The sequence below is a fragment of the Sorex fumeus genome, unplaced genomic scaffold (genome assembly GCF_029834395.1).
Source record: "Sorex fumeus unplaced genomic scaffold, SorFum_2.1 ptg000098l, whole genome shotgun sequence".
NCBI classification, from domain to species: domain Eukaryota; kingdom Metazoa; phylum Chordata; class Mammalia; order Eulipotyphla; family Soricidae; genus Sorex; species Sorex fumeus.
In genome coordinates this window covers 28,463,626-28,491,316 of record NW_026606155.1, presented here as the reverse complement: position 1 = coordinate 28,491,316, position 27,691 = coordinate 28,463,626, and the positions used below count along the sequence as shown (strand labels likewise).

General features: G+C 36.7%; 1 protein-coding gene across 19 annotated transcripts in view; it reads left to right on the top strand.

Moving 5' to 3' along the window:
• GPHN (gephyrin) overlaps positions 1 to 27,691 on the top strand; it is a 475,981-nt gene that overhangs the window by 424,625 nt on the left and 23,665 nt on the right. For all 19 annotated transcript variants that reach the window (XM_056133389.1, XM_056133387.1, XM_056133400.1 and 16 more), the window contains 2 exons: positions 12,595 to 12,716; positions 22,834 to 22,921. In XM_056133389.1, the coding sequence (XP_055989364.1) occupies positions 12,595 to 12,716; positions 22,834 to 22,921 (210 nt within the window). The remainder of the gene's footprint in view (positions 1 to 12,594; positions 12,717 to 22,833; positions 22,922 to 27,691) is intronic.

The window sequence follows — 27,691 nt, the reverse complement described above, 5'->3', positions numbered from 1 at the left end:
AATAATAATAACACTGAATATAAGTCATTCTGATTTTTGGCATCACTATATACTGGCCATTACTGAACAGTGTCAGTGATACTCCTCTCCCCTTAAACAGACCACTCCTAGTCAGTTCTCTCTCTCGTTATGCCACTGATGCCAGGCACTATTCTTACTACTGAGGAAACAGAAGAAAAAAGGTAGAAAAATTTATGGCTCTTACAAAATTTATATTCTAACTAAGAATACTTAATTTTTTAGATGTTGGCTAATGGTGCAAAGATACAGAAAAATAAGACAATAAAGAGTGGCAGTGAAAGAGATTTATGCCAAATATTACCTCCTGAAACTTACTGCAGGAGTTTCTCAGCTTTACTGGGTTACTCCTGTGTATAGGAAGTAGACAGATTAATAAATTACTTTTTATTTTATCAAAAAAAATAAGTTAAAAGTTTACATCCCACATCAGCCATTTTATATTCTCTCCTGCATCATAAGAATGGGAGCACAAAAATTCAATTTCGAAATTCTCTTTCCAGTTGTAGTCTGGTTATGTATTCTCTTTAGGATATGTACTATTACGTGCTAATATATTAGAAGATGAAAGTATCAGAAGCATGCGCTCTTTAAGTAGCAGGAACATCACTTTTCCCAACACCCCTGAGCATGATGGTGACCTTCTATTATTAATGACCATTGGTAATATACTTTCTTTTGTTTCTCTGAATTTCCCAATATATTTGTATTAATTCCCTGTATAAGTTCTCCCGTCTCTCATCCCCCTCCATTTGAAATACCTAAAGGAATTTTGTTTTCCTGTCCAGACCTGACTTATAGTCTTCTATTTTATATAGGGCAATCAGGCCTCACTGATGCGGTGAAATTAGAGTGGAAATCTGAAGGAATTGAGGGTGTATGCCATGTGAGAGGAATTGTGTTCCAAACAGAGGGAACAACAAACAGAAAAGCCCTGAGGTAGGGTGCATGCTTGTCATGTTTGAGGAACAGCAAGGAGATCAATATGGCTGATAGAGGAAAAGGAGCAAAGTAAATGGAGAAAATTGGAGCATTAACAGAAGCAAGATCATTTTAAATAGTTTTGAAACAGAGAATCATAATACCTTAAACTGTTGAATGTTACTGTGCCTTCTTACTCTAGCATGGCATATAGAAGGGAAAAAGGGAAAACAGAGAGACTTTTAAAAAGCATACACTATATACCCCTCAAGAAATTTGGATTGGATTATTAGCAGTGGAGATGGTGAGAACTAATCAAAACTAAGATGTGCTTTGAAGGTAAATCTAACAGAATTTCGCTAGTAAATTCAAAGTAGAGTATTAAAGAAAGTAAGAAATCAAGATGAATTCCAAGATTGGCCCTGAGAAAGTCTATGAATAGTTTTTTATTTATCTAGGTAAGAAAGATTAAGCAGTACGAATCATGTCTAAAATCCAAAATTCTATTTTAGATATGTTAAGTTTGAGATACTTACTAGAAATCTTAAGAAATACTCAGTATGCAGTTGGATATTTTAATCTGGAGCTTATAAGAACAGTATAGCTAAAGAAAATACAACTGGGTCCTTCTTGCCCAGCCGAGACCATGAGTTGCACCCCATGAGCGGCTCTCCGGCATGGCTATACCCCAGAGGCACACGAACCTAATTCGGAACCCAGCAGCTTTTGGCAGAAATGTGAATGGACTATGCATTAAGCTATGGCACCGTGCCCCTCCACCCCACCCCTGGAGGGAAAGGGTGTCTGTCTCTTCCGCCTTTCCACCCCCCCCTCCCAGCAGCATGGTGGCCGCCACCTCAGATCTTATTGGACAGCCAGGTATGAGCCTGCGGTGACGGGGCAACTGCGGCCTGATGGGATGGGTGGTGGAACCGGCACGTCCTTCTTGACCCACCAAGACCACGAGTTGCCCCCCACAAGCGGCTCACCAGCATAGCCATGACCCCAGAGGCACACAAACCAATCATATAACTATGCGGCTTTTGGCAGAAATCCCTCCAGACTTAAAATATCAGTAATCCAAAATATAGTAATAGTAAAATATCAGAAATCCAAAATCATGCAGCCACAATTGTGCGACATCATATGGTCTTCATAACCAGCAATAGAAAACAAATTATTTCACAATGCCTTTTCAGCAGGTTTGATTGTTGGGAAAAATTCCAAATAATAATAGTGCATCTTTTGTCGAAATAATGAATGTAATCAAAATAGAGAGAAAGTTAAGTGGAAATCATCTCCCTCACAGTCATGGGGTGGGGTGGGATGGGGGTATATTGGGGTTCTTGGTGGTGGAAAATATGCACTGGTGAAGGGATGGATGTTTGATCATTGTATGACCGATACTTAAACCTGAAAGCTTTGTAACTGTTTTCACAGTGATTCAATAAATAAAATTTTTTTAAAAGGAGAAAAAGAAAAGACAATTGGAAATTATCAGCCTATCCACATAGTACTTAAAAACTGGGCCCAGACCCAGAGAGATGCACTTGCCTTGCATGTGGTGGACCCTGATTCGATCTTCAGCACCATATGGCATCTCCTGAGCTCCACCAGGACCTACTCCTAAGCCAGGAATAGCCCCTGAGCACCTTTGAATGTGGCCAAAAAAAAAAGAAAAAAAGAAAAAGAAAAATGTGGCCAAAAATAAAATAAAAAGCTATGTGCGAGGCCAGAGACATAGTCATTGTACAGGACTTAAGGTTTCCTTGCATGCTGCCAACCACAGTTTGAATCCCTGATACTGCAATTTGGTACCCTAACACTGCCGGAGATCAGTCTGAGCACAAATCTAGAAACAGTTCCTACATACTGCAGGGTAGGCCTAAAACCCATACATAAATTAATACTATGTGAGTCAAGATAAAATTATCTAGGATATGACTGTAAACAGAAGAAAGAAGTTTCTGGGTTTTGTTTCAAGGCTACACTCTTTAGTGCTCAGGGTTTACTCCTGGCTCTGTGCTTAGGTACCACTCACTCCGAGTCTGTTTAGAGGGTCATATGTGGTTCCAGGTATCCAACCTGTCAGCCACATGTAAGGCAAGCACCTTATTAACTGTACTATCTCCTCCCACCTATGAAGGTACAAATGTTATGCTTAGGAGGCAGTGGTATCTTTCTCCTCTTTCCCCAAACTGGATTTTTCCAAGATTTTTTTGTTTTTAAGCTAGACCCAGCAGTGCTCAGGGCTTATTCCTGGCTCTGTGTTCAGGGATCACTCTTAGGGGGCTCAGGGGACCATATGGGATGTCAGGCATGGAACCCAGATAGGCTGCAACAAGGCAAATGCCCAACCCACTGTACTATCTCTCCAACCCAAGTTTTATTTTCTAATCTGAATATTGATAACATCATCTCTTAAATTATGTAATACATTCTAATACACTTGAAACTTTAGGTGATCTATATGTCTTTAGACTGGACATTAGTCAGGCAACTCCCATTATTTTCAGAAAGTCAAGATTATATGCTCATTACCAAAGTACTCGCAATATTTATTTATGTAATAGATGCTGAATATTTGCTAGTCCTGAAAGTATTATTCCCATTACCTTTAGTCATTGTTCTTAAGTCATATTTATTTAATCATTTTTCTCTCCCTTATATGTGCACAAACCTTCATTTATTTTATTTCATCTCTTATAATTTTCTTGGCCAGTATCAATAACAGGGGATTCTACAAAGTAGTTTCTGTCATATAATTAGAATCTTTAAAATCATTGACCCCACAAGAGAAAGAATAAGAATTTGAATGCCTACTCTGCCCAATAAATGTGCTTTATTATTAAAGCAATGCTATGAAATTAACATATGTATTCTTCATTTTATGTAAGAGAAAAATTGAAACACAAAAAGCAACTTTCCCAGCATCATATTCTTTGTATAAGTTATAGAATTTTGCTTTATATCTTAGTTTTAAATTAAAATGACTTTTTTCAGCTATGCCATTCTGCTTCCTTAAATTTTATTTCTTCATCTTTTCAGTAGCAGTTTCTGAAACCTATCACATTGTTTTCTCCATTGCTATCTAATTCGTGTACAGATAAGACTATGACTAACCTTTTAAAATTGCCCTTCATTTTCAGATGCCTTAATTCCTTTAATCTTTTCTTTTGCCTAGTATGCTATACCTGAATTAAAATGGTCCATCCTCTAATTTCTCCACTTCCGCTTCTAAGCAAAAAAATATTGCTGAGGAAAACAGCAGAACTGTGATGACTGGCCCACTCTGGTGTCTGCCATTTAATGTCAGTCTGTTTGCTCAATAACCCAATATAGTTTTACTGATTTCTTAGCACACATACTCAAGAGGATATTTAAACAGAGATTCTACTACACTCACTTGAAGCTTCAGTGAATGTACGCTGTTTTCTCAGTCTTGGCAAATGACTTTTTTCATTTTTAAGAGGTGGGAGGGTGTGGAGAAATGAAGCTAAAAATGTTATGAAACTTAACTAGACAAGAACTTTCTCATCTCTTTACGTCAAAAATTTTCTCATTTTTCTTTAGCTATATTTTTTTCTTCAATCTAAGAGGAAAAGATGCATATTTTTTCTCTTTTCTTTTTTTTTTTTTGCTTTTGGGGTCACACCCAGCGATGCACAGGGGTGACTCCTGGCTCTGCACTCAGGAACCACTCCTGGCAGTGCTCAGGGGACCATATAGAATGCTGGGAATCGAGCCTGGGTTGGCCACGTGCAAGGCTAACACCCTCCCTGCTGTGCTATCGCTACAGCCCCCCCTTTTTTGGGGGGGTGCATAATTTTTTTCTGAGAGTAATTCACCTGCTTCTACCTTTAAACCCATTTTTTTACCTTTGATTTTTAAATTATGTCCTCTGAGTATTTCCTAATTAAACCTTCCTATGGTTCTTCCTCCTACATCAAAATATAAAAGATTACATCAAAATTTAAAAGATTTACACACTCAGGAAAACCTGTACTTAAACAATATGATGCCTCCTTAAGCTACTGTACTATTGACTCTTAAATTTGTTGAAAAATAGGTCTGCAGCCACAGCCTTTCCTCTCATTACCTACTTACAAATCCCAAACCTGATTAATGCCCTATTAGTGCAGGAACTGCTTTCCTAATTATACTAATAACCTCCTGTGTCTTCACATCCCACTCTGATATTCATCCTGTCTATATCATTTGACATTAATAACACACCTCACCTACACAACTTTGAAACTCTTTCTTTGTATTCTATAACTGTTCTCTTGATGCCCAGATACTTTTATTTTTTTCCTTCCTTATCTATCTCCCCTGTCCTAAATGGTGTATTCTCCCAAAGCTTGGTTCTCTACTGTATCTTTCTCTCTAAATTCTACATTGGATTTTTTCTACATATATCGACATATGCAGGGTGTCAGAGCAATAGTACAGAGGACAGGACATTTGCTTTATATGCGGCCAACTCAAGTTTGATCTCTGGCATCCTACATGGTCCCCAGAGCACTGTCAGCAATAATTCCTGAGTGCAAAACCAGGAGGAACCACTGAGCATTTGTGGGTGTGACTAAAACAAAAACAAAGAAGTTCAAACAGTGCTTTCTGAAAGGTATACATCTGATGGATCATTGCTCAAACCTAGAGATGCAGTGCTCAAGTCTGATGGTGCTGAAAGGCCACCTGGACCATATTCAGTAGTACTCGGAAGCCTCATGTTGCTTGAATTGGAACTCAGGACCTCACACATGCTGGATATGTACCTTACTACAAGATTTGCCCCTATAGTTAAATTTTATTAACATTTTCATCATTAAAATAAATAATGCTGATGAACATTCAAATTTATCTGTACATTAGATTATCTTCTTAAACTCATAAAAATAGAATAGGTAGGCCAAGGATACTTCCTTAAGCTACTATTTTGTAATACATTGTACTGTAACATTTTACAATGTTTTTGGTTTTGGTTTGGTTTTTCTTTTTTTTTTTTTTTAATTAGGGGCCACACCCAGCAGTGCTTAGGGATAACTCCTGGCTCTGTGTTCAGGAATCACTCCGAGCAGACTCCAGGGACCATATTTAATTCCAGGGATGAAGCCTGGAATTCCCTACCCACTGTGCTGTGCTGTACCAGCTATACTATCTCTCTGGCCCCCTTTACAATGTTTTTATATTATGTGTTGTCGAATTACTTGCTGAAATATTATAACAATAGTGATAAATGTTCTGTGGTATACTAATTTGAAGCAAATGTGTGCTAATTACTAGGTATGCAGACCCAAGTTTATTTGGAATCAAGATGATAATATGAGATGACAAGGTGACGTTGCTAGATATGAACAGAAACCAAGTCTTTTGAAAGTCCTCATCTGTTCCCTACTATTTTTCATTAGAGACAATTGAGAAGAGATTCTCTCATCCTTTTTTTTAAGCTTAGAAACTGAATCCTTAGCAAAAATTTTTATATACATTTATATACTACCTGGGCTGGAGCGATAGCACAGCGGGTAGGGCGTTTGCCTTGCACGCAGCCAACATGGTCAACCCGAGTTCGATTCCTCCGCCCCTCTCGGAGAGCCCAGCAAGCTACCAAGAGTATTCGATATGCCAGACACAGTAACAACAAAGTCTCCAATGGAGACATTACTGGGCCCGCTCGAGCAAATCGATGATCAATGGGAGGGCCTTTACCTTTTTACCTTTACCTTTATATACTATCTGTATAGCACTGGTAATAAAGGAAAGTTAAGTGATAGAGAAAGTATACTAGAGAAGCCTAAATAAATAATATGTTATGTCTACAGTAGAGGTTCCCAAACTTAATGATCTAACTCCTCCTTTTTAGGAAAAATTTAATTATTGTGATTCCTGAACACAGAGCTAGGAACTCCCTGGAAATGTACCGTCTTTAATGAAACAAACAGAAAAGCACTCCCAGTTGCATCAAAGGCCAATACTGCATCCTTTGTGGTTCTGGCTCCCTCCAGGTCTCCAAAACGCCCAGTTTGGAAAGCACGGATCTTTTTTTTGGGGGGGTGGGGGGGCACCACAGCACATAGAAAAACCACTAGAGAAACCACATGTTTTGTAATAGTTGGTATTAAATTTGTAGTAAAAGAAGGTATCAATTTTTTTCTGATTTAATTTAGGCATATCATTTATAATAAAAATTTGCAAAACTTTAGTCATATAACATTCCAACGCCACACACTTTTACCACAGTATCAGCATCCCTCCACTAATGTCTCAAGTTCCCCACCCACCCCACCCTCTTGGTAAATTCACCCTCTTGGTACTGTCAGAATCTGTTGCCAGTGGCCATCTGTTATTCACTTGCTGTGTTTCTTTATATTCCACATAAGATAGCGATAATTCCGTATTTTTTCCCTTTCCTTCTGAACAACTTCACTCACATGATACCATCTTGCTCTAATCACATTCTTATAAACCACATGATTTCATAGTAGCCAAGATTTGGAAACAAGTCAATTACCAAGACAACAGATTAGTGAGTAAAGACACTAGTATTTATGCACAATGGAATGCTATACAGTTGTAAGAAGAAAGTCATAGAGAAATATGATAGAACAGTACATATGAGGAAAATATATAAATTTTTTATGAACTCCTTAAATATGTTAACTAGCCCCCAATGTTCTATTTTCCTTCTTACCATATAATCTAGTTACCAAGTCAAGTACCTTAATTCTAAATAAAAACATTTTTCACCAGATTTTAATTAAAAGATATTTAGAATATGAACATATTCCCAAGAATTTATACTCTCGTGGAGTATGTTATATGAACACCTTTATTGTGTAAAATCTGTTTATCTGGATCATCTGGATAGCTAATGATCCACAATTGTATTTTTATCAATAAACTATATTTTTTCATTTTTATATATAATATATATTTTAAACTTAGTCAACTACATTTTAAAGAATAGGTTAAAAGAAAATTTAAAATGTATAAAGGAAATGTTGCAGAAAATGGAAAGTTATAGACCACTACAAATACCTAATCATCTTTTTGCAAAAAGAAGTCTTAGGAACTCATTTCAGTGCATAAAAAAATTAAAAATGGGCTGAAGAGATAGTACAGTAGATAAGCACTTGCCTTGTATGCAGTCGACCGAGGTTTGATCTCCAGCACACCAGTACGGTCCACCAAACCCCTAAGCACAGAGCCTGGAGTAAGCCCTTAGAACAATTGAAGGCCAAAAAACAAACCAAAAAAGTTTAAAATAAAACCTGAGTTACCACACCCAGTCTTGATCTATTACAATTCCATCAAGACCATACAATTAAATTTCTGGAGAAACTAAGTTTTTTTTTTTTATTTTTTGCTTTTTGGGTCACAGGCAATGCACAGGGGTTACTCCTGTCTCATGCACTCAGGAATTACTCCTGGCGGTGCTCAGGGGACCATATGGGATGCTGGGAATCGAACCCGGGTAGGCCGCGTGCAAGGCAAACGCCCTACCCACTGAGCTATTGCTCCAGCCCCAACTAAGATTATTTCTTACAATGAAATAATTTTATACAAATAAGATTATCTCAGAGAACTTAACAATGAACTCTAAAAATAAATTACTTAAATTTCATGTTGAAGTTTCGCATAACAATAAATTGCTAATCCTTGAATATTCAGAATTTCTTTTTGTTAAAGCGCTTTCAGTAAAAATTGTGGTATGTCAAAAATACACCAAAATGGCCCTTTAATTTAGATCCCATAATGGAATTATGCGTTTTAGAAAAAAAAAACAGAAACCAGAGCTATGCCAAAAGATAGCACATGCTTATTATTAAATGACTCCATTGATTTTTTTTTCAGCTAAAGGCCAAAATAAAATCACCTGTATATTATTAAACATCCTTAATGGCTTCTGACAACTCATCTGTATGGGGTAGAAACTGTATCTTTCCCCCTCAAAAAAAATAATTCCTCAAACATAAACACAGAAAAGTTCTTATAAATATACAAAAAGACTAGGCCAGTTGACAAAGAATATAGTTAGTATTAGTAAAGGAGAGATAAAATAGGGGTAAAGGCGCATGCCTTGCATGCCCCCAATCCCACTTAAAGCCCTAGAACTACATGGTCCCCCTTTATGGGAGTGATCCACAGCATCATAGGGCCCAAGCAGCACCACATCCTGAAGCCCTTATATCAAATCAGCAGGAGGGGCCCCTGGGCCTTCTGAACAGCCCTTGGGAACCCCTCGCCCTCCAAAAAAAGATGATTAATATTAAATCGGTGCTTTAATACACTTTCACCAAAAACAGCAGTTAATACAAATCTGATCAAATAAACCAAAAAATCCTGGGAACACTAATTTTACAGTGAAGTAAATACTAGCTAACTTTGGGAGCTCAGCAAACCAAAAGGATCAGACTTTAACATAAATGCTTCATTTGTACTCAAAGACAAAGTCCCTGAACAAAGAGGCCAAAGTATTTCTCTGAAGTGTGCAATAACCACTTTGAGAACCTTGGTGGCAAGGGATCACATCCAGGTCTTTGTGAGACCTCCATAAATACCAAAGTCCTAATACAAAGACTACTAGGAAAGCTTTGATCACACAAAGCCAGGTTATTAAAGTTTCTGAGCAGAGGAGCAGAGGCGGGACAGGGAGGGAATCACCTCTACAAAAAGAAGACAGAGATTTACTTAGAGTATTTAGAGTACTGAGTTCAGTAATAGGGTGGCTAGGATTACGTTAAGGTTAAAATAAGTAATATGTAGACATACTGCTCAGATTTTGTAAAATAGATGAATGGGTGAAAGTCTTCCCTTTGGAACATCGGTTCATGTGGAGCTTCTGTCACTTCAGGGCCAATTAATCAATTGGAGAAACAAGGGAACTGGTAGACAAAGCTTTTTTCATCAACAGCTTGGAAAATTGTTAAGTCATATTCTGAAAGTAAACATATTGCCTTCACAGTCACAAGAAATTCTTTTTTATAGAATTAAGAGAACAGAAAACTATGAAACACATTTTGAAAAAGGGTGAGGTGCAGACTGGTGGATACCAGAGGGATCAATAAATTTCTTTCTGGGCTGTTTTCTGGATGCATAGTTTTTTTATATCTGCAAGTAAAGATTTCTGCTCTTTTTTTTTCCTTTAGGACAAGATAAGGGGGACATTCTTCATAATTTCTTCTAAAATTTCCCAGACAAGTTTATGGTTTATAATGGTTTATAATACTGATTTCTCAATTTTTCTGTGTTCATTACCATGGGTTCAGTTTTTCCATTGTGTTATTTTGAAATATATAGGTCTAATCAAACTTGCATTGAAATCCTATAGAGTTACTATGTCATGATTTGGAAAAGTTTATGTTATTCTAGTAATGATGCAGTTTTGCAAGTTGCTAGATCTGTTTCATTTCTCAAAAGGAAAGAGTTTATGGGCAGTATAGGTAACTGTAAGACTATTGCAGAAATTAAGACATGATCAGTGACTGAAATTATAAGAGGATACAGAAAAGCTTAGTAAAAGATTGGATGAAAATGTAGAACTAAAAGAGAGATGGATTAGTAAGTTCTTAATGATCAAGACCTTTGGAAATATAGTAGACAACAGGGTAGGGGAAGAATGTAAGAATAAAGGGTTGAAAGCTGAAAAGATAATGGCATCATTGACAATAACAAACAAAATTAAAATTTAATATGTGGCAGAAAGGAGAGTAATATTGAACAGAAAAGGTGTGTTTTACTTTGCAATTTTTTCTCTTTTACTGTAATAAATTTGAGAGATCTTTTCAGAGCCACCTGAGAGTATAATGTAATAGAAAGCAGAACTCTGTTTTAATGGAAATTTTTTGAATTAAGTCTAATTTATTCTGCCTCCCAATTTTCCATTTAATTCTGTATCTTTTCCTTGAAAAAATACTGAAAATGCTCTTTAAGTCCCACTCTGTAAGTCAAATGACTAGCTGTTATTTCTTTATACAAATAATTGGTTATCTAATATTTCATAGTTGTTATTTTGGGAACATGATAAGCAAAATATCAGAAAGGAATATGAATGGCAAAGAAAATGCCCCAATAACAAGGAGATCTTAATTGCTGTCAACTCTCTTCTGTGGAAAAAAATATGTGAAATAATTTTTTTTCTGAAGCAATTTATCTGATAAATAGATTTAAGGAACTATAAATATTGACCTTTATACAATTATAATGATTGTAGTCATTTTGTTATTAAAATCATAAATTGAGTCTTATTAGTACATTATATAATAACAATTTTCCAAACTCTACCAGTGATAAAGGATAAAAATGGACTGTGATGACACATAATAGCTGATAGTGCAGTATTTGAAGGAGATACTCCCAGGTACTAAGTTTTTCTCCAGCATATTAGACAGAGACAATTTTTTGTGAAGGAACTACATTTCTAAAGTAAAGCAAAAGAGGAGGTTTGGCCACAATCTATCAGTAAACAATCACAAGAAAAACAGAGGAACTAGAGTTTCTTAATTAGGAAAACAGATATGAGGTTCTGAGTATTGGCCATCTTAACTACCCAATACATCCTAAATGTTCAGGCTTGCCTTCTAACTCTTAAAAATAATATATCATATTTTTATTACTTCAGATAAGCTTTTTCCTTTTTGTAATATTTTCAAAAGTACATCTTAAAATTGAGTAAATTAAAATTGTTGTATGTGTCTGTGCATTAAGGACCTCCTTCTATTACTCTAATAAATCTAAATCTGTGTGCACATAATGAGTTTAATGTTAACATATAGGAGTAACATCGTACAAGCAATTAGAGAAAAATAGATTATAATATATCTTGAGGATAATAATCACATTTATTGTATATTCATCTATATTAACTGCTCATTATCCAAATCCTAACAACTACCTTTCAAGGTATTACTGCTATATACTATTGGTGATAAAATTAAGGAATAGTGTGTTTGGGTGACTTGAATTTCAACGTGGCCTGAATTCCAAGTAAGACTTGTCTCATTGGAGAATAGAATAGTTTCTTATCTAGACATATAATCACTTGATCACTTGACATCCGTTACTCATCGATCCACTCGAACGGGTGCCAGTAATGTCTCCATTCGTCCCTGTCTCGTGCTAATGTAGCCCAATAGCGTCTGCTCATTCTAGGAACACAAGGAGCCTCAAACATATAATAGACATATAATAATAAATGTTAAATCTCTAAAGGGTGATTCAGTTCAGAGAATTAGAATTGTAATGTATGTAATTAAGTATTACTTGTTTAAATCTGTTAGTTTAAAAAGGTATCTCTCTGAATGGGATCAAAAAGCTTAAAATAAAATGTAAACTATCATTCTCCTCAGATCTTTATTTTGCCCCAGTAACCAACTTCTGGGAAGGGCAGAGCGTTGTTATAAAATTGTAGCCAAAACTAGTGTTTACTTAGTCACCATTTAAATTTCTACAGTTTTTCAAAATCATAGCGTAATGTTTGTCTCATCTTCCTTGGTTTTCAGTATTTATTCAAAGACCCTGTGAGCGTATATCTTCTCCTTGCCATGTACTATTAATGAGCTCAATAAACTGTGTTCTGGTTTCATTAACAATAGGAATCATTATCTAAGAGAGTAATTTGTGGGTTTGGTTTATTGTTTTGTTTTGGCTTTATAGCTTCTAAATCCTGAAGATGACCTCTTACCAGGAAAGATTCGAGACAGCAATCGTTCAACCCTGTTAGCAACAATTCAGGAACATGGATACCCTACAATCAACTTGGGAATTGTGGGAGACAAGTAAGTATTGAATTTTATTTGGGAGATATTATTGCATAAATGTGAATTCTAGAAGCTAGGTATGATTTTCACCAAAGAGTAGTTTAATTCCATAATTTTCACTTATATCATTATTTAGAAGACAAATAATTATGCAGGTGTTTAAGTCCTTTAGGGATAGGCATTTTCCTGGAATGCCTATCATGACAAGAGAAATATTGTTGCTCTCGTATAGATATGTTAAAGTTATAGGGATCTATTTAATAATATTGGCTTTATCTCAATAAAGCTAATGGTGAATGTGTTATTTTATTCACACTTTCGCTCATTTCAAGAAAGACAGGGAAAATATGGATGAAAGAATAATGGAATATCAAAATTACTACTAACTGATTCTTTCATACATTTAGGTGCAATTATGTTTGAGACTTTCATATTGAGATTGCATACTTAAATAAGTTTTTCCAAAATATTTAGCAAATATTTTCCACTTGTAAATATTACAAAGGAAGGTAGGTGTGTTGGCTATAATTACCCTTCTGTAAGAGCACATTATTCCATTTAATAAATTAATTCAGTATACCAATGTTTTTAAATCTCCAACTATGTCTGACATGTAATCAAAAGCAAGTGTGTTCTTTCTGAGCATCCCACTGTCAATCAGTACTTCTACTTAACCATCTTTTCCCAGGCTGTATTTCCAGTTCTCAGGGAATGTTCCTGCTTTTCATAGTACCTGAGACATCAGCTTGTTATAAACATGGATTAAAAAAATTTTTTTGAGTGATGAGTGCAAGGATGTATCTGTTGCCCAAAATTACCACTTTCTTTCAGTACCACCTTGTTACTAAGTAAAGCTCATTACGTCTGAATCCTGTTTTGTTTCAGATGAGTGCTCTCCCAGTACTCAAATATCGTACCTTTTCACTATATGCTCTGATACATAATAAATCCCAGTTTAGGCTTCAACTAGACATAGCATGGTCCAAAGCCTTGGACAAAGCATCTTGCCAGTAATCTGCAAGATTGCATCTTCTTTATCATCTCCCCTTTCAGTAGGAATGGGACTTGGGCAATACCAGATGTGCTCAGGGGCTAATCCCAGCTCAGTGCCTCGGGTTGTATGTAGTGCCAGGGATTAAACCCAGGTATCCCACAAAATATGCAGTCAGTCTTTTGAACTGTGTCTCTGGTTCATCATCTCGCTTTTTAAACTTAAGTTCTTTGATCCAGATATATTCTTCTTTGAGGACATTGGAATATAGTTTATTAGACTAACTTTCTTTTAAAATCTTCTCCATTTCTAATTACTTGAATAATTATAAATATGTGTATTGTTAAGCAACCAGCCAACTTCAAGCCCATGCTTATGAAGTCATTGCAGTGTACCTAGTACCATCTTTACCTATCACTGACAGTACTTGGGGGCTATTTGGGCTCTCTTTTCAGAGGGTACTGCCAGAAGTGCTTTGGGAACCATATAGTGCCAGAATACTGGGGATGGAACCAAAGTTGGCTGCATACATGGCAGATGCCTTAACCAGTGTACTACCCAGCTCCTCAGCTCTTAGTGATGCCAACAATCAACATTAAAGTGAAGGAATAAAATTTTGCAACTAATTTGGATTGAAGTGAACTGAATTTTGTCTTTTTATTTAAAAAGTTGGCACAGTAAGATTATAGGAGGGGTGCTTCAGATTTCTATTATCTTTTGATTTGCTCCCTCTCTGTTTATATGCATATGTACTTTATATATGTCTATGTATATATGTACATATATACATATGCTTTTTAATTGTAGTTTAGGTAAGATATTTATAATGTTGAAGTTTATGATATTGATATATAGTTATCGCACCCCACCATCACCAAAGTGTTCAAGACCCTCTACCATTGTTCCTATGTCACCTATAGTCTGGTCTTCATTCTCTCCCAACCAGTCCCCCATATTTGTGAATCTGTTCTATAATATAAAGACAGGAGCTTGTCATTGTTCAATACTGTTTATTCCCTCATTTGTCTCTATGTTTTACAGGTGAGTGGACTCATTAGTATTTGTCCTTCTCCCTCTGATTTATTTCACTTAACAGATACCCTCCAGCTCCATCCACAATGCAGTGAACTGCATGTTTTCATTTTTTTTATAGTTGCATGGTATTATTCAATGTGTATATATGGAATATGTATATGTATTTCACAACTACTTATTAGTTTATTTCTTATTTTATTTTTTTCTTAATTTTTCTTTCTTAATTTTTTATTTTTTGTTGAGGTATCATAGTGTACATAACTATTAGGGTTGTTTCACAGTTACAGAGCTACTACATCAATATCTCCACCAGTGTTTCAAGATCCCCACCATTCTTCACTGATCTCTTTCCCCTCCTCTTTCCTATAGCTGTATCCATTCATCTGTTGTTTCACATTTTGGTTGTTTTCATATCCTGGCTGTTATACTAAAACCCCAGTGAACATAGGTGTGAATGTATCTTTTTAAATTATTTTGGTAGCTATATTTTTTAAATACTTAGAAACATTACATGCATATTAAAGTACATTTTCTCACTTTGTGTGTAACACATTACTATTGAGTTTCTTAGTATTTTTCTTTAAAAAGACAACTTTCGCCTACCCTCATCTGATAAAATGTTAATATTCAAGATATATAAAGTACTGGTAAAACTTTACAAGAATAAAACATTCATCCCATTAAAAAAAATGGTATGGAGGAGAAACAAACAAAAACTTCTCCAAGAAAGACATACAAATTCCCTAAAGGTATATAAAAAATACTGTATATCACTTATCATCAGGGAAATACAAAACAAAACAACAGTGAAGTATCATCACATATCAGTGATACTGGCACAGTGGAAAAAAAAACAGCTAATGTTGATATGGATATGGAGAAAAGGGAACCCTCATTCACTACTCTTTTTTTTTTTTTTTTTGCTTTTTTGGGTCATACTCGGGCATTGCACAGGGGTTACTCCTGGCTCTGCACTCAGGAATCACTCCTGGTGGTGCTCAGGAGACCATATGGGATGCTGGGAATCAAACCCAGGTCGGCCGCGTGCAAGGCAAACACCCTACCAGCTGTTCTATCACTCCAGTCCCCTCATTCACTACTCTTGAGAATGTCAACTCATCCAGCCTTTTAGGAAAATAAATAATATGGACACTCATCAAAAAAAATGGACACATTTAAAAATAAGGAATCAAGCTCCTATATGACCTAGCCCGAATATATCTATTCAAAAAAGACACCTGCACTCCTGTGTTTATTGTAGCACTAGTCACGGTAGTCAAAATCTGGAAATAACCCTAATGCCCAAGAACAGATGACTAAGTAAAGAAATTATGGTACACATATGCAATGAATTACTACTCCACCATAGGAAAAGATGGAGCCCTGATATTTGCTGATAGATGGATGAATCTGGAGAGTAAGAGCTGAGTGAATGAGGTAGAGGGAGAGGGACAGACACAGAAAGATCTCACTCATATGCAAATAACTAATGCCCAAAGGGAGTAGATACAAAGAGTAGGAGAAATGATCCTTAGTAGAAAGCTTGCCACTGTGGGTGGTGGGAGGGGGATAGTGGTGGGAGATGGGCAAAGATGGAAGGGACAGACAGCTATGACAGTAACAGAGGACTAGGTGCTGAATGGAGGTAACAGTATTATAAACCACAGTGCCTAAAAAGGGAAAAGAAAAAAGTGCCTGCCATGGAGGAAAACTGGGGACTTTGATGGAGGGAAGTGGACACTGGTAAAAGTACTGCTGTTGAAACACTGTAAGCCTGAAAGTTAGTCATGATTAACTTTGTAATTTTGTAATTCATAGTGATTCAGTTTTAAAAACTTAACACTAGGACTAAAGTGGGGTGGTGAAGATAGTACAGGACTTAAGGGTACTTGCCATACCTGCAAACCATGGTTTGAACTCTGGTATTGCCTATGTTCCCCGGAGCATTTCTGGGAGTCATGTCTGAGCACAGAACCAGGAATGGCCACTTAGCACTGCTCAGTGTGGCCCAAACTCCTATGGTGAAAAATACATGTAGGATATCTACTCATTCTAAGTGCTGTGAACACAAGGCTATTAACTTGGGCAAGTTGTGTCTTGGTAGCCCTGTGTCCACAGCACTTAGAATGAGTACATCTCCTACACTCAATAGCCCTTTCATATTTTAATAAACCACCCTCCCTCTCCATGGCACTGAGAAAGTTCAACAGTCCAGCAGATTCTAATCATTGCAAAGCAGAATGCCTTACATACATGAGGCCGTGAGTTGGATCCCCATTTCCACGTGGCCCCCTGAGTACTACCAGGTATGGCCCTGATGACCTTGGATCATCTCCAGTTCTGAGCACCCAATCAATGGGAGAATATAACTAGGAGAATATAACCTCGGCTCCCTAGCACACTGAGGAAACAAAACCCAAATGCATAGAAAATTCACTCACCTGGGGATAGTTTTTGTTTGTTTCTTTGTTTGTTTTGTACATGCCATCTTGTGCTCAAGAGGTTTCTCCCAGTGATTCTTAGCCAACCAGAATGGCAGTTCAATACATCGACCCAAGGATGCAGTGCTGCTCAGGGCTATGGTGCTGGGGATACATAGGACACCCCAACAATTTGGGATCCTCCAGAGCCATGCCTAGTGTTTCTCAGGAGTCTCCTAAGCTGCAACTAGCAATTCTCGGGGAAACCGTATGATGCTGAAATGGAATCGGTTCAGCCACATACAAGGAATACTCCTTAACCCTGTACTCTCTCTCTCTCTTGCCTGGCAAGGACCTTGCAGAGGGATAGTTCTTTTAACTAAAGATCAGCAGCAGTTAAATCTATGATATTCTTAAATCTTATTTTAACTATTGAACTATTTATATTTCTACATCAGTTTTCAAACAGATTGGTAATCTAACTTCCAGACTGATGACTTTAACCCTCCAGCCTTTCAAGGGCTGATGGAAGGCAATTCCCACAACTAAGAAATGGGTTCTGCCTTCTAGAAAATTACTGTCACAGATGCCTCCCCCATTCATCAGACTGGGCTTGCGTGGCTCTGTCATACATTGATGTTTTGGATATGAATTTTCTGCTCCTGCTTCTGCCAATTTGTGAAGCTGCCTCTTCATTTTAAAAGCATGAAACAGAAGGGGAATAAACACTGAGATACCAAATTGGATTCTTATAAAACTGGCACATTTAGCAAGAATCATCAAGATAGACATAACAGTACAGTGATGATTTGAACAAAACCCTGTGCCTTACATCTTCCAATTTGTAAAGCAAACATACGTTTACTTCCTAGTGTTTCCTTTATGTTCTTGAAGTAAGAATTTCTAATTTTCTAAATTCTGCAGGGAATTTAGATCTGAATTTCATTGGTTGTGGTATTTATAAACTTACTGCTTCCCTATATAGAATAAACAACCCTTTCTGTTCAATGCAGTTTTGATTTTTGAGTTACAGTTTATTTTTTGATGATTTATCAGTAGAGTTTTCTTATTTTCTGTTGCTTAACTAAAAGTATTTTTATTTTCACAACTTTGTTGAATTAAAGAAATGTGAGGCCAGACCAGTTATATAGCGGGTAGGGTGCTTGCCTTGCATACGGCTTACCCGGGTCTGATCTCTGCACCACATATGGTCCCCTAGCCATGCCAGGAGTGATCCCTAAACACAGAGCCAGGAATAAGACACGAACACCAGCCAGGCGTAGCCCCACCAAGAGGGGATTTAAAAAAAAGAGGAAGGAAAAAAAGGAGGGAGAGATGGCAGGAGGAAGGGATTTTCTGACACTCCATAACACATTTTTTTAATAACTATCTTGTTTACCTTTCTAACAAGTAGCTATTAACAGTTATTCTAAACCTTTAGGTATTACTATACTTTAAAAAAATAATTTTCAAAGGACTGAGCACATGTTTTACATTGGGGAAATCTGAGTTCAGTCTCCAGCACCATTTGGTCCCACAAGCACCCCAGGAGCAACCCTCAAGCACAGAGCCACGAGCAGCCCCCTAATACCACTTGAGTGTGACTCAGAAATAAGTAAAATAAAGATAGTTTTCTTGCCTGATCCCCAAAAAGCTTTTCCTAATTATCCCAAGTCAATTTTGATTATTCTGTTCTAGTCACCATTTATATACTATTCATATATTTTTATTTTGTGGTGTTTTTGTTTATTTGCTTGTTTTGGGGGTTTGAGGTTTGATCTTAGCTTATAGCCAGCAGTGTTCCAGAATCACTTCTGGCCACTGCTCAGGTATAAGGAATCCTACCGGTGCTTGGGGAACATAAGTGATTATTAATTTTGTTACTTTTTTCACTGATTTCTCTAAATTTTGGTCACATTTCCTGTAGTAACTTATAAATTTAAAGTCATGAACTATGCTTTCTTCTTTGATTCCTTTGAGCTCAGACACCTAGTAGGTAGGACTGAAAAAGGACTGATAAGTAAGTAGATTGATTCCATACATAAAATAGACACATAAAGAGTATCAGTAGTTAAAGAATGTATTGACCTCTGAAAAAATCAGTAGTGTAGTAACTGAATTATTTTCTTATCATGGTAAGATCAACTGATACTATTTTTTAACCTCCAAATCATAGGAATTTTTCTCACTCTCCCACTGTCATCGTCACTCATCTTAAAATGATACAGCTCACAGTTGGTATAACAGATGAAACAGGAAACTAATTAGCAGCTGTTGTCCATCTGTGTGTTTATATTAAATATTTTAAAATAAAACTGAGATTGCATTCTGATTACTCTAAAATCTATAATATCTAAATTTGGATAAAGACTCTATCTTGGTTTTGAATTTCAGGGTAGACTTCATGGTGCAGCAACAGCAAAAAAAAAAAAATGAATGCAAGAATCAGAATTATAGTAACTTAAGGTAGATACAAATTTGTAAATTGAAAAGCATGAGCCAGCACTAAGAGAAAGCCCACAATGCTGGAGCACATATTCATGATGGGGGCCTAGGTTTGTTTGATCTGGTACAGCTAGGTTCCTGAAGCACCAGAGAGAGCAACTGAACCTCAAAGCATGGAGCCAGTATGGGAAAGAGGAAGGGAAGGGAGGGAAGGCCGGATGGCAGAAAAAGGAGCAGGTCTACCTGATAACCTTTTAGTAACTTTATTGCAAACCTTAATGCACAAGGGAGAGAGGGTTGGGGGGGGGGGGGGGCAGGCCGCAAGGCAGAGGAGGGAAACTGGGGACATTAGTGGGGAAACTACACTGGTGAAGAAGAGATATTGGAACATTGTATGACTGAAACCCAATCATGAACAACTTTGTAACTGTGTATCTCACTGATTCAATTAAAAGCTAAAAGGAAAAAAGAGAGGGAACTAGAAAAAAATAAAAAAGCAGTTCTACAAAAACTCCTGTGTTATCACACAAAGAGCACATTTAAAAAAAAATAAATAGGGGCTGGAGCAATTGCACAGCGGGTAGGGCGTTTGCCTTGCACGCAGCCAACCTAGGTTCGATTCCCAGCATCCCATATCATCCCCTGAGCAACACCAGGAGTAATTCCTGAGTGCGTGAACCAGGAGTAACTCCTGTGCATCTCCGGGTGTGACCCCCAAAAAAGCAAAATAATAATAATAAGATAAATAAATAAAGAGAGCGCACGATTCCCTACAAGGAGTCACATGGAGAATAATTCACCAGAGAAAAAGCCATTCACCTTAAGGAGACCCAACTAAGGAGGATTCCCCAGGTTGGGTTGACAGCAGAAGCAGAAATGGAAAAAGTAAAGAGATGGGCAAGTTCAGCTAGCCAGTTCAGAAAACACTAAGCTAGGGCAGGAGGAAGCCGAACATAAAGGACTTAAAGAACGTCAGTTTCACTAAGACATTAAATCAAAAGCAGACTCAGGGTTTATCAAGTCTGAATGGTGGACTGCCATTCTCATGGCAAAACATGCCTACTAGCATTCTATATTTTCCTGATGGAATTACCACTTGAGTTGACACAGCCCTTTCTGTTCAACAGATTTTCTTTGAAGTGCTGAGCATTTAGGCTATCACAGAATTCCATTTTGTACTGGAACTCAGAACACTTAAGAGTCTTGGGATTTCTTGAACTCAACAAAAGCCATGACCCACACTTGTCACTGACTAGAAGCAAGTCATTCCTAAGATATTTCCCAGCAAGGCCACAGTGTTGGCTTCACAGAATAAAGTGGTGCCACAAGTGACAGGTTCAGAGTCCTAGCTCCATCTTTCAGGCTTTTAGTCATAGCCAACTAAGAAGCATAATGAAATGCCACCAAAGTTACACTCCACCCTAAGTCAGAGAACCACATGAGCCTAGAAAGATAGTATAGGTCACATTCATTCCTTGAACAACCCTGTTTCAAATCCCCAGTGCCACATATGTTCCCCAACCACTACAAAAAAATGACCCCTGAACACAGAGCCAAGAATCATAGTGCCTGAGCAGCACTATAAGTGGCTCCCCCCGCCACACAAAAAAACTCAAACAAGATCTGCACTCAGTTGTAGGGTACAGTTATTGTATGTATGAGTTTCAAGTTCATATCCAACACTCTCTGGTGGTCTAGTAGTTAGGATTTGGCACTCTCAAGTTCATATCCAAAAAATAATAATAATAATTTAAAGGAAGAAGGAAGGAATGGGAAGGGAGGGGGAAAGGGGAAAAGAAGATTTTATAACATATTTACAAATTATGTCATCTTACATCTACGGCCATACCACCTTGAACACACCTGATCTTGCCTGATCTCAGAAGCTAGCAGGGCTTGACCGGATTAGTATTTGGATGGGAGATAAATTATTCCATCAGTATCAATCTTTTTTTCTTTTCCTTCCACTTCCTCCTTATCTTTCTTCCTCCTCTTCTCACTATTACATTAAGGTAAATGGACATGAACAACCTTCATAAGAAATTAGGAAGAAAATATTCTCTATCATTGAAATATAATGTGCTTTTAAGTTAACAAAAGCTTGCTGAATCCAGCTAAAGGAAGAATTTATGGGAATATGTAGATAACCACATAAAGGTTATCTTCTAGAACCTAAGAGCAAATCTAGACCTCAGTAAGAACTAAAAGCAGAAACTAGAAATTGGAATTTAGGATTGCATCCTTTCTTTTGTACCCATGTTGGATATCTACAGGGGAAAATTAAAGTAGCCAGCTACCTCACAAAATAAGAAATTCTCAGAAAATAATCATGTAGCTGAAAAAATAGTCTTGAATTGTTACCTTGATCTGCCCTCATCATTTGAAGGGAAGTGCAAGTGCAATTCATTGTTCATTATCTCTGTAGTCTCTTTCAGCTATTCCTTGCTTTTCTGCCTCCATAAGCCCTGCTGCCCAGAATTGGGGGAAGTAGAAGTTCTCATTTATTCATGCTAGCAGATCTTTACAGCCACTCTCAAATCTGAAGGACAAAACATTTGATTTTTTTTCCCATCTATTCTTGCCAGCTTTTAGAACTGTTCAGTCATAAGTACTGGTTCATTGGTCTTTCCAGTTGACTGTAAGAAACCTGACTAATTTCAGACTCTCAGACACCCTCCTCCTTTTCCTGTTAGATGAAGAACAAATTCTTGAGCATAAGGACTTTACAAAACCATGTTCTACCATATCTATCCAAGTATTCCTTTCTTCATTCTAGACCATTTTCCATTAATCTAGGAACATCACAGTCTTCATCATTCATCATTCACAAGCCTATGCTAGTATAAGTTCTCTTGCTTTAATGAGATTTTTCCACCACCACCACCTCCATAGACTGTTTTACCCACTTTAGGAAACATCTAGAGTGACCCAACTTTTTAAATTCCAGTTTGTCTAGGATTTTCTAGTACATGCAATTTTGGGTACAAAGAGTGGGTCACTCCTATATTATTTCATTAAATAGAGCAAATATCCCTGTGAAAGTACCAAGACACTATTTCAGCATTTATAAGGCTGTTTGTTCTTAAGAGTAGTTTTATGCAGTCCTTTTGATTCGCAGTTGAAACAGGATGTCATATAGTACTCATTTTAACTACTCAATGAGGAAAGTGGTTTCATATTTGATTGGTATTATATCAGAAATCTTTTTCTTTTATGTTAATATATTTGTCTTTATTTTTTCTAGCCCAGATGACTTACTCAATGCCTTGAATGAGGGTATCAGTCGTGCTGACGTCATCATCACGTCAGGGGGTGTATCCATGGGGGAAAAGGTATGAAAAATGTGGGACTCATGAAATTTTATCCATATAATGTCCTTGAACACATCTGATAATTATGGTGTAGTAGATAACAGGTATTCATAATGACCCTTGACATGGGGTATATGAAATGTGTGGGCATTCTGGTCAGAAAACATACCTCAGCAACACCATGGAGAATAGTCAGCAGAATGGTTTTGTTGTCCCTCTAGAGGTTTCTGTAAACCTGAATAAAGCTCACTCAGTTTTACTACATTAGAACTTCCTTTATAGGCAATATTTACCCCAAGATAAAGCTCTATAATTTTTTGTTCCACTTAAGTTAAAGATGACTCCCCCTTGCCATATATTACAAACTGGAGAAAAATAAAACCCTTAGTTCTACCCAGGGAAGAAAAAGAAGAGAGGCATCCTGGGCTGGAGCTATAGCACAGCGGGTAGGGTGTTTGCCTTGCACACAGCCAACCCAGGTTCGATTCCCAGCATCCCATATCATCCCCTGAGCATCACCAGGAGTAATTTCTGATAGCATAACTTGAGTACCTCAGTATTATTAATTTTATATCAATGAAGTTTTCCGTTTATGATATTGGATCCCTTTTGGCTATTACAAATCAGAGTATTTGTACAAGAATAACTAGACTGATATTTGAATGTAAAATATTTAAGATCACAGTGGTAGGGCGTTTGCCTTGCACGCAGCCAACATGGCCGACCCGAGTTCGATTCCTCTGCCCCTCTCGGAGAGCCCGGCAAGCTACCGAGAGTATCTCGCCCGCATGGCAGAGCCTGGCAAGCTCCCCGTGACGTATTCGATATGCCAAACACAGTAACAACAAGTCTCATGATGGACTCGTTACTGGGCCCGCTCGAGCAAATCGATGATCAACGGGAGGGCCTTTACTTTACTTCACACAAAATATATTGCCAACCTAGAATTCTTTCCACATAGATCTTTTCTCAATTTAATGACAGAATTAAAATTTCACAAGAATATTATTATATGATTTTGCAGGGATAGTTCAAACAGATGGAACCCACATCTTGGTCCCCCAAGCACCACTGACAGTAGTACAAAAGCACCAACAGTATGGCACAAAATTGAAAATAGGATAATAGTATCAGTTTTTATTAAAATTTACATTTTCTAAGGGCATGATTAAAGCTAGATTTCATGTTTATGATTTTTCTTGGGCTTTCCCTTGTTAGGTATAAAATTGCCTAAATTTATGATCTGACTCTTTAAAAATGAATTCTCTTGGCTCTGAGAGCAAATATCAGAATCCAGTAGACTGAACAGAGAACGCGGGCCTTTCACTCCCAAATTAAAGTGATTTGGCTGCCAAAAACATATTTGAATAAAAAGAATATTTAAATTCAAGACAGAGTTACATTCAGAAGTTAAGGTATGAAAGTATAGGTAGGTGTTCTCCTTATAGTAGACAGATTTCCTCGAAGTCCTGCAAAAGTCTTTATCCCTGGTGGAGCAAATTGCTACTGCCCACTCCTAAGATCACAAAGCCCAGACCAATGAGCTCTGCATTGTTGTAGCACTATTATAAATTATTTACATCATGTCTGTTTTCTTTATCATCAATGCCTATGGTATTCTGAATGTCATACAAGCAACTGTATTATCTCTCTAACCCAAAGTGTGTGTGTGTATACACATACATATACATATACATATACACATACACATACACATACACAAACACATACACATACACATACATGTTTTGGGGCTACATACAGCTATGCTTAGCATTTATTCATGACTTTGTGCTCAGGGGTCACTCTTGGTGGTGCTTAGGGGATATATGTGCTTATGCAGTGCCAGGGATCTAACTTAAGTTGACTGCATGCAATGCAAGTACCTTATCTCCTATATTATTTCTCCAACCCAAATCATCAGTAGTTTAAAAAGGACATATAAAGCTCCTTTTTTCTACTGAGCTGAATCTTTGTTGCACACATAAACTAGTGTAACTTAGAGTGATCTTCAGTTAAGCATCAGAATAAAACAAATTATAAGTGATAGTTACTTAATAACTGTACTTAATTTATTGCCATAATCATTAATAACAGATAATAAGTAAAATTCTTGTTACTTATATGAATATGTAAATAGTTGACTAGTTGAATACTGAAATAGTTGAATACTGTGTTTTCAGTATTTCAACTATTTCATATAAGTTTTTCATACAGTATTCAACTATTTCATGAAAGTCTTTATCTGTGTTTTCCATAGGATGAAAACATTATGGACTGCATGGGTACTGTCATAGCCCAGTTACTTCCCATAAACCATATAATTTCTGACATGTTTCTGTTACATCATTTTCTGTAGATGAGTCTTAACCTAAGACACATTGAGCATGTTTTCCTGGAGATGACAGGTTTTCCTTTACCATGAAACTCTTATAGTGGCAGAACATCAAATAAATCTAATTATTTCTAACTTCACTTTTTATAAGATAAAATAACAAATCATTCTGATTTTCTCAGAACTCTCCGTGAAACTAAAAAAGATAGTCTTAGGTATCAAAAATACCCTGAAGTTACTTTACTTTTTCTAAATTTAGATATGATCGGTACGGAGAAATAGTAAGAGTACCCTCAAGGGCGTTTTCCTTGCACACAGCCCACCCGGGTTCAATCCCCGGCATCCCATATGGTCCCCCAAGTACCACCAGTAGTAATTCCTGAGTGCAGAGCCAGGACTAACCCCTGAGCATCACTGGGTGTGACCCAAAAAAGCAAAAAATAAATAAATGAATATATAAATTTAGATATGATCACTAGAAAGCAAAATCAAAAGAATTATCAGAGGGGCTGGAGTGATAGCAGAGCGGGTAGGGCGTTTGCCTTGCATGCGGCCGACCTGGGTTTGATTCCCAGCATCCCATATGGTCCCCTAAGCACTGCCAGGAGTAATTCCTGAGTGCAGAGACAGGAGTAACCCCTGTGCATCACCCTGTGCGACCAAAAAAGAAAAAAAAAGGATCAGAAAAGAATCTGGGACTTGATAAAAGTGGGATTGTGGATACCTGAGAAATAGTTCTTATTTACCTAATTTTCAAAGCAACAAAGTATTCAAAAAATAGCATAAAATAGAAGGTGACATGATTGTAAATTATTTTAGCTCATTCACAAAGAAAAACCTTTGATCTTTTTTATTTCCTTAAATAGCCAAATGAAAAATTAAATAAAGTATAGAAAGACAAATTACACAAAATCATAATCTTTTCTGTTATAGGAAAGGTATTAATCAGTAAGACAAAGAAATAACCTTATCAAAACATAGTAAAAGTTTGATATTTGTCCTAGCTTCATCTTAAACAGAAATATTATAAGCCATAGTAAATAAGTCACTTTCAAACTTTTGATCCTTATTATACTCTTTCTATATTTTTGGAACACATTTTATTTTAGAAGAGAATAGTCCCCAAACGTGTGATGGTGCCTGAGACCTTTTAGGTGGATCTACAATGTCAACTTTATTTTCACAGGACAGGGGATGTGGCTCACGTAGTGCAGCACATGCCTCCCATGTGTCAAAGCCCTGGTTTTTTTGTTAAAAAAGCACGTTCCCCTGAGTAGCACCAGGCTTAACCATGGTGGCCCCTCATCACCTCTATACCCACAGTACTGTCAAGAGTGACCTGAAATTATTTTTATAATGAAACTAAGATTATATCTGATATTTTTACTTGTGAATGTAGAATTCTTTTCCTGATGGCTATATGATGTGTAATATTTCATGAATACATAAACATATAATTCTCTAACATTAATTAAGCTAAATGTTAAAGAAATTTCAAATTTTAAAATAATATAAAAATACTACAAAATTTAAAAACAAGAAAATTACATATGATAGGTAAATATCAATATGTATGTATGTATGTATGTGTATGCAAAATAATAGAGCATACATAGTTTTGTTTCCCTGTTATTATTATTCCTAGTATATAGGTGCAACCACCCAGGCTTATTTTGTAATATTTCAGAAAATAATCTCGGGGCTGTATGAATAGTCCAGTAATCTGAGTGCTTGTCTTGCACATGCCAACCCAGGTTGCATCCTTGTCATTCCATATAGTTTCCCATGCCCTGCCTTGAGTTCAGAGCCAGGAGTAAGCCCTGAGCACTGCTGGGTGTGGCCCCCCCAAAAAAATCTGTTATACAGGGAATACCAAGAGACATAGATAATTGCTAAATTATATGTAAACATTTTCTCAGACTAGCACGTCTTAAACACACAGAACACAATTTTCTATAACTATGTACATCCCTTTTGTAGCCTCTTAATAATATTGCAAATATGAACATATTCATTACCATGATCCAGACACATATTTCTAGAATATATATTTAAAAAAAGTAAAGTTATGGACAAGAGGTCAAAATCAACTTAAAATCATGCTTAGTAATCTGATATTCAGTATTCTGTTATTTAGAATTCACCTAGGGATGTGATGATATTTATTATCAATTTGAAATTTTAAGTTAAAGGTCTTAAAGTGATTTCAAACTAACATTCTAAACATGATTACTATTTAAATTAAAAGTGTATAGAAAAATTCAGTTTAAAATGAACCCAGTTTTACAATCTTAAATATTTTGTAGGAATACTTTTGGCATATTTTATTACTAAACCTACATAAATGTAAGAAAAACAAACCTAAATGAAGTAAAATATATTTGTCTATTAATTTCTAACATTAATAAACGACTAAGTTTATGACTATGTTTTCTTTTTCTTTTTTTCTTTTTTGG